The sequence below is a fragment of the Chaetomium globosum genome, genomic scaffold (assembly GCF_000143365.1).
Source record: "Chaetomium globosum CBS 148.51 scaffold_1 genomic scaffold, whole genome shotgun sequence".
NCBI lineage: Eukaryota > Fungi > Ascomycota > Sordariomycetes > Sordariales > Chaetomiaceae > Chaetomium > Chaetomium globosum.
The window spans coordinates 4669726-4677741 of NT_165976.1; the positions used below are offsets into that span (position 1 = coordinate 4669726).

Here is an 8016-nt window from a genome sequence, read left to right on the forward strand (position 1 = left end):
CAATCACAGAGGGGCTGCTTTCCAGTGCCGCCACCAATGCCCCTCGTTCGCGACCCCTGCCCCTCTGCTGCCCCATGCTGGCCCCCTGTTCGATCGCAACGCGGCCTGCGCATCTGGCCGCATATTGCCTTGCCTGACGTCCTCGGCCTGGATTTTGCAACTTTAGCTTCGGTCGAACTGAGTACGTGGTTTATGTTGAGATTCGAGCTTTACAGTGTCTGCGGCATCTCTTTCTCCGTTTTCGGCAACTAGAACCAGCTTCACCCATCTCAGTTACCCCTCCACCGCTAAGTGCCCCCACCCTTCCGCACCAGGGAGGGGTTACTCTTCTGCTGCTGTCAGGGTGACACCACCCCAAGAGATTCAACAAGAGGACTCCAACAACACCAGGCTCGTCGCGAGTATCGGTCCATTTTTCCTCCCGACACTCGAGCCCTCGGGCACACACTGTCGCAACTTCAAGAAGAGCCAGGGCACCCGTCTCCCACCCAACATGGGCTCCCGATCGCGCGATGTTCCCGATGAAGAGCTCTTTATGAGCCGGCCGCGGCCTGCCGAGGACTGCGACAGCCCTACGGTCGAACCGCTGAGGATATTCAAGCCGCAGAGCCCCGCCCCCGGCGATAGGGTTTCGAATCGGCCCAAGTACCCTGCTCCCCCGTCTTCGTCCTCGCCAGCCGGGTCGGCTTCTTCTCCAGCGTCCAAGGCGGGTATCGCATCTCTCCCGCCGCTCCCGTCCTTCCCGTTCGGCGCGTCGAGCTCTGCTGCCCCGTTGCCCTACCCCGACGACGACTCGACTCACCAATCTAAGCCCCAGCCGTCCAAGCCCAGTTGGCTCCCTTATCCTGATGACGGGCCCAAGCCTTCTACTCCGGCAGGCAGGGTCTACAGCCCGCCGCCCATTTCATCGGGCTCCCCGGCGCAGAAAGACTCTTTTGCTCGGCCGACGGTGAACACCGGAGAGAAAAAGACAGGTCTTGCCGAACGGCGCGGGACGGCCCCTAAACCGTTGCAGAGCCCGGTCAGCCCCGCCGGCGGCGACGAGGACGACGCTGGGGGCCTCTTCGCCAAGCCCCTGAGGAACCCGGCGGCCCCTGTACCCAAGATCTCGAACGCTTATCAGCAGAAGCCCTACTATCCCCCGCCCGGCGGCGCAAGTAGTAATCTGGCACCGAGTAGTGGTCTGGCACCGCCCATCGGCCGCTTCTCTTCCACCGCCTCCAACTCTACAACACGGGCAAGCCGGGGATCGCCGCCGCCGCCCGAGACACCCATCGTCGAACCGGGAACGATACCTGGAGGAGGTATCGAGGCACGTTATGCCGCGGCAGGCATCTCGGGCACTGCGACTCTCAACGGCCTCCAGGCTCCGAGCGCTGCGGCGCAATCTAGGCTAGCACAGTATGGCCACCAAGCCCCGGTTGCCTCAACTCCTCCTCAGCCCCGGCCATGGACACCTACCGAAGCCCCAGGCCAGCAGCCGTTTGGCCCCCCTACGGTGTATCAGGGTGACGACGTGGTATCGGACCCAACGCCGCCACAACAGACGCCGGCTTTCAACCTTCCCCAGAATCCCAACCCGGCCTCGCATCCCTCGCAAACCCCGCAGGCACCCGCAGGAGGCGCCCTGCAGGTGAGCGTGCTGGAACAGGACTTTCAGCGAATGCAGGCATCGACTCCACCGCCTGCCTATACCAGCGTCAACCCCAACGCGGGCTCAAAGTATCCCAACGAGAAGCAGCGCCCTACCCAGCCTCATCCGAGTTCGAGCGTGCCGAACATCACCCCCGCCGCCACTCCGCCTGCCGCCGCCTCAAGCGCCCACCCCATTGCTAGCCCCACCCCGATTAGCGCTCCGACACCGCAGAAGCAGAAGCAGAGCCCACCCGTGGCCGCTGCCGCTGCCATCCCCGCGCATAATGCCGGCCATCCCGCCTTTGCCCAGGAGACCAAACCCGCCGCCGCACAGAATGGGCAGCCGGCACTAACACACACCCCTTCGCTCCTGGCGGCGACTCAATCGCCCCCTCCGCTACCCGAGGGCTGGATCGCCCATCTCGACCAGAACTCGGGCCAGTACTACTACATCCACCTGGCGACGCAAGCTACCCAGTGGGAATTCCCGAAGGGACCCACCCCTTTGAACCACCACGATGTCGCCCCTCTGTCGCCTACGGCGTCGACCTACGGAAACCCCTTGGCGTCACCGCTTCTAGGCGGGGGTAAGGCAGGCCTTGCCTCGCCCATGTTCCACCCCCAGGGCCATCCTGGATATGCGGAGAGCATCATGAGCGTCTCGGCCTCTGTGGCCCCTTCTATGGGAGGGTTCTCTGGGCCCCCTCCCACTGCGGGCGTTGACGTGTACAAGGTCATGCCCACCAATGGCGTGTACTTCGGGCCATATCTACGCTATGTCAACATGGACCTCGAGAGGGGCATCTGGCACGGCAGCATTCTGCTGGTTACCGACGGCCAGCAGCCCCCGACTATCCATCTCCACCTGAGCGTGGACCTCTCTCCGAACCCGCGTCAGCTTGTGCCGCAGAACATCTACACACACCAGCGGTGGACCTTTTACAAGTACGACATGGACCTCCAGATGTCGGAACAGGGGACCGAGCGGTGGACATACGCCGTGACTTCGCATCTCGGGTGCACGAGGTACGAGTTTGTGGTTGCTGGCCGCTACGAGGTGGGATGGCGCATGATCGCCCACTCGGGCAACGACTTTTCCCCGTCGACGAACCAAAATGAGCGAGCCAAGCTCGGAGGCGTCGGGTTCATGTGGAAAGACATTCTGCAGAAGAACGTTGAGTGCGGCGGCTTCCATGTTCAGCTTGGCCTGGGTGCCCAGATCTACGGCGATCGGCTCTGGAAGGAGGTGCCGCTGCTGAGGCAGTGGCTTGCGATGCAGGGCAGAGAGAACCGCAAAAACGCCCCGTGGACGGCGAGGCACCAGGAGGAGGTCTCCCATGCGTACTTCCACTACTACTCCAGCCACTTTGACCAGCCGTTTATGCGCGAGGCGTTCGCCCAGATCCCACACGTGTTGCAAGTTGATGACCATGATATGTGAGTTTCGCCCACTGTTTGGCAATAGCAGGATACTGACTTCTCAGCTTTGACGGGTTTGGCTCGTATCCCGACTACATGCAGTCCTCGGCCGTGTTTAAGGGCATCGGTCGCATCGCCATCGACATGTACTTGCTCTTCCAGCACCACACCACCGTCGAGATCCTGCGCAACGTCAGCTCCGACATGGACCTGTTCACCATCACGGGCGCCGGCTGGCACTTCGTTAAGTACCTTGGTCCCGCTGTCGTTGTGGTTGGACCCGACTGCCGGTCGGAGCGCACACAGACGCGCGTCATGGCTGGGCAGACGTACCAGGGGATCTTCCCCAAGGTGGCCACGTTACCTCCCAGCGTGCAGCACTGCATCTGGATGCTGTCGGTGCCCGTCGTGTACCCCCGGCTCGAGACTGTTGAGACGCTAGCCAACACGTTCGCCACGGGTAAGAAGGCCGTCAACACAACGTACAATATCCTCGGCAAGGTGACCAGCTCGGTGGCGGGCGTGGTCGGCGGCAAGGAGATGGTGCAGCACGGGTTCAAGGAAGTCAAGAAGGCCGTCGGTAAGACTGGCCTGATGGGCAACGTGCTCAACCAATTCGGCGAGTTCGACATTGCCGAGGAGCTTAAGGATCTCTGGACGCACGACTCCAAAGATATTGAGCGCACCTACCTCATCCGCACCCTGCAAGGCATCGCTCAGCAAAAGGGCATCCGGATGACTTTCCTCTCCGGCGGTAAGCCTTCCCACCCTCCCCTCCTCCCACGCTTCCCCACTCGGTACTAACCCCACCCGTTCCACAGACGTGAACTGCGCCGGCGCAGGCCTCGTGCACGACCCATCGCACCCCTCAGACCACAAGACCATGTACCAGGTGATCGCCTCACCCGTCGTCGCCGCCCCCTGCTCCAACTACCTGCTCAAGATGCTACACAACAACAAGCTGCTCTACGTACCCCAAAACGGCCACAAGTCCACGCACGAGGTCTCGGACACCAAGGAGGACATGATGGAGATCTTCCACACGGACGCGTCGGGCGGCGCCCGCGAGTACAAGAAGCTCATGGCCCGCCGCAACTATGTCGCCATCGTCGCGTACGACCCGGACGGCGCCGCTGCCGGCCAGGCCCAGCAGCAGCAACAGGGTGGGTATGCGGCGAGTATTGCGAGTAGTGGGGGGAATTCGGGCGGGTTGAGTAAGTTGAGTCTGGCGGTGGATTTTGTGGTGCAGGGGGATGGAATGTATACGGGGACGACTAAATATGGGCCGGTGATTGTGCCGCATTTGGAGTATGGGCATTAGCTGGGTGATGGTGGTTGGTTTTGAATAGGATGTGGGAGGGGAGGTGAGGGGAGGTGAGTGGGGGGGTGGGGGAGGGAAAGGAGAACGGGTGATGCGGTGTGGTGTTGTGAAGTGATGTGGTGATGATGAGTGATGAAGTGGATCTGTGGTTGTTATTTCTCCTACTTGTTACGGCTTTTGCTCGACGTATCTTTTGGTTCTTTGGGAGAGAGGGGCCGTTTGGTTTCATAGCCTTGGATAGCGGGTGTTTGAATGATACATGTCTGCAACCATCAAGAGGTTTTCTTAGATTAAATCACCGCGTTTATTTTGGACCCGCCACGCCGATGCTAAGGCATTACCCAACTGCATTAATTATCTATCCATCCGCCACTAGATGTCCGCCTTTCCACCTTTTACAGATTAAACAGCTTCTTGAGCTCGTCGATGGTGTCCTGCGGACCCGTGACGGTGTGCCCGATGGTCCGGCTGTCGCTGAAGATCTCGTAGTCGTTGCCGCCCTCGAACGTCTTGTCGCCGAAGAAGTGGATCGTCGTGTACTCGACGCCGCCGGGCCGCTTGGCCTCGTTCTCGATGTGCTGCAGGCAGTACGTCTTGTCCCAGCCGGTGGGGAAAACGTCGAAGGAGATTTGTCCACCGATGGAGAAGCTGTTCGTTGAAGGATTGTTAGTTGACATGGTTTGGGTCATGACCACAATTAGAAGTGAGAGAATGGATGTACGCACGTCAACCCCAGATGACCAAAGCGCTCGCGCAGCTTCTCAACAAAGGCCTTGCGGATGCCGTGCTCCTTGTCGTACTTCTCGTAGTCGTTGCGCTCCTGGGTGCTGGCGTTACGGCCGACGGGCGAGACGTTGATCATGCCGTTGCGGAACTCGACGAAGGTGCCGCGCTTGACGGGGATCTCGAGGTCGGCGATGTAGTGCAGCACGAAGCGCACCAGCTCCTTGTACTGCTCCTCGCCGATCCACTTGATGAAGCTGTTGGACGGCAGCTGCTCCCCGAGCCGGTACGCCGTCAGCCCGTTCTCGGCGAAGCAGAAGTCGAACATGGTCGTCACGTTGACCGAGGCCGACCCGAGCTGCTCTTGCTGCTTGACCAGGTCGGACCCGCCCACGAAGCCGATCGCGACCTTTTGGCGGAGGCGCTCGAGGAGGTTGAGCATTTCGGGGGAGGCGGACTGGAAGATGCGCGCCTCAGGTTAGTTTGCGGCTGGTATGTTGCTATGGGGGAGGACGGGGAAGGGGCATACCAAACGAGCAGGCGTCAGGGTGCCGTCGACATCGAACAGGACGACCGTGTTCTTGACCTCGCGCTCGGCGAGGGGCGGGTAGGAAGCCATTGCTGATGGGGTAGATAGGTGGTTGGTGTGGTTGGAATGGTCGGTGTAGTGGGTGGAAAGAAATTCGAGTTTGAGGTGGAAAATGGGAACCGCGAGAAAGGCAAAAGGCGAATTGGTTGGGCAGGTAGGGCAGATACGGCTTCACAAAGTCGGCGGTTCAAAGTTTCGGTGAAGGATATCCCCCTCTTCGAGACTGGTTCCTGGCCCCACGTTGTCGTCTGGGGAAGCTGAGAGGCGGTTGCCCCTCCCTGCTGCTGCAACCCCTCCATTAACACCCAAGCATGCCCCACTCCCCTTATGCCGGCGGCCAAGAGGGGAATCTTCAGGGGTTCAGGGGCCATCATAAGGTACCTCGCCTAGGCTTGCCCATTGTTCGTGATGCCACCTACAAGTAGGTGGTTATGTATGTACCAAACGCCAGATCCTGGGAATGAACAAAAAATATTTACAGATTTACAATATCCACATAACCACTGGATGACGTAGTCCAGAACCTCTCCGATAGATTTGTTGCCTTCCGTAGTTTCAGCGGTCTAAAACGGTTTCTCAGGGAATACCTTCTCTCTAAAGTACAAGGCATGACCTGCCAACTCGTCGTCGCAATTGGAATCCTGAGTTTTATCAATTCCCATTCTATACCCACTCATCGGCATCATCCCTCAAAACAGACAAGTCAAGACTAGCCATCGCCGCCTTGTGGATGCCTGCCATTCTCTTCATAGCCCCCGGCCAGAAGTCGGGGGCTTCATTCTCTCGGGCCGGGGTTGGGTATCTCGCGGGCTGGGACTGGTACATCCCTTCTCCTTTCAAGGCACCAACTTGGCGCTACGCCCAACTAAATCCCAACCGTGGCGCATCGCATAGCCTGATCGAGTGAGGTGGCCGCTGTCCCCGTGTCCCTTTCATGGTCGAGTGCGGGATAGGTTGATGGAATGCCAATGGTGACGGCGGCCGTGTTCTGATGCCGGCGATCCTGACCTCCCCAGTCCGACTTAACCCTCCAGCAAGTGTGATATACGTGCCGTGCCGGCTCTGTCCTGCAGCATATGCCATGCAACACGGCAGAGCGGCCGCATAACCGGACCCTGTACCGTGTGTAACACATCGGGGGGCTCCAGTCACATCCAAGCCTCGGTCGGATATCCCACATCCCGTCGTAATTCCCCTCCCCTCACCCCTCCCCTCACATCCCCAAGGACACATCGGCAAACGTCCCCGTCATCTCCACCACCAGGTTCACCACCGTCCCCACCGTCCAGATCCCAATCAACCCCCACCCAATCTTCCTACTCATCACCCACCCATTCGACGGCACCACAACCAACAGCACCACCAACGTCAACAACACCGTCACCGCCGAGATCATCAACGTGCCCCCCACCCTGACCCGATACGGTTTATACCTTAACTCACTCCCGGGATGCTTTCGCTGATGTTTCTTCGCCTTGCTAATGCCCATCCACGCGCCGCCAATGCCCACCCCCAGCAGGATATTCAGCATCGGCCCACCAACGCTCGCCGCCAGCGCCATGACGGGGTACCCCAGCCGCGCCACCGTCACATCGGCCACCAGATCGCCGAGCGAGTTGCCCACCGCGAAGACGGTCAGCCCCAGGATGGCCTCGGAGATGCCCAGGATGACGCCTAGGGCTTTCAGCACGCCGACGACCTCGCCCGCGATGGTGGAGATCCAGGCGACCGAGATGATGAAGCCGAGGAAGCAGAGGAGGAAGTGGTAGCGGGGCTTTTTGTGGGGGGTGGTGGTGGCGAGGAGGGCCGCGAGGAGGATGAGGGAGGTGAGTAGGGTGTAGAGGAGCATGCGGAGGAGCGTGCGTCCTGGGGAGGGGGGTGGGTCGTCGATGGTGTTGGTGTTGGTGGCGTCGTCGGGGGCGGTGGAGGAATAGAAAATGGTTGAAATAACTAAGGGGCCTGTGAAGAAATGGAATGAGACAAGCCCCCTGCTACAGCCTCCGCTTCAAATGGCGGGGGGGGGTAGGAGGAGGGGTTGTTGCTTTCTCTCGATACTCAGGATCCAAACCATTGATCCAGAAGATAGATCACTTTAGTCCTTAATGAGACGAGGGATATGCAGAAACGGCCAAAATATTGGAGTGATATTATAAGCAAAAGATCACGCAACCGATGAGCGTAGTATCTTAGGAAGAAGTGGACAAAGGCATTTCACCCTCCGAGTCGCCACATTTATGCACGGAGATAAAGAAGAATACGAAGTTAAGGATCACTGGGCAGATGAAGGTCCACGATAAATGACGAGGATGCGGGAACTTGACAGGAAGGG

At 59.6% G+C, this 8016-nt stretch overlaps 3 protein-coding genes across 3 annotated transcripts; 1 reads left to right on the forward strand and 2 right to left on the reverse strand.

The window, feature by feature from the left end:
* Positions 1-493: 493 nt before the first annotated feature.
* On the forward strand, positions 494-4375 carry CHGG_01512 (uncharacterized protein; the record flags this gene model as incomplete). The annotated part of the gene is made up of 3 exons (XM_001220732.1): positions 494-3072; positions 3120-3808; positions 3876-4375. 3 exons carry the CDS (start codon positions 494-496, stop codon positions 4373-4375), a joined length of 3768 nt encoding a protein of 1255 aa, XP_001220733.1.
* Positions 4376-4770: 395 nt separating this feature from the next.
* Positions 4771-5717, reverse strand: CHGG_01513 (uncharacterized protein; the record flags this gene model as incomplete). The annotated part of the gene is made up of 3 exons (XM_001220733.1): positions 4771-5023; positions 5101-5555; positions 5628-5717. 3 exons carry the CDS (start codon positions 5715-5717, stop codon positions 4771-4773), a joined length of 798 nt encoding a protein of 265 aa, XP_001220734.1.
* Positions 5718-6542: 825 nt separating this feature from the next.
* On the reverse strand, positions 6543-7536 carry CHGG_01514 (uncharacterized protein; the record flags this gene model as incomplete). The annotated part of the gene is made up of 2 exons (XM_001220734.1): positions 6543-6802; positions 7131-7536. The coding sequence occupies 2 exons, from the start codon at positions 7534-7536 to the stop codon at positions 6543-6545; spliced, it is 666 nt and encodes a 221-aa protein (XP_001220735.1).
* Between the last annotated feature and the right edge of the window lie 480 nt (positions 7537-8016).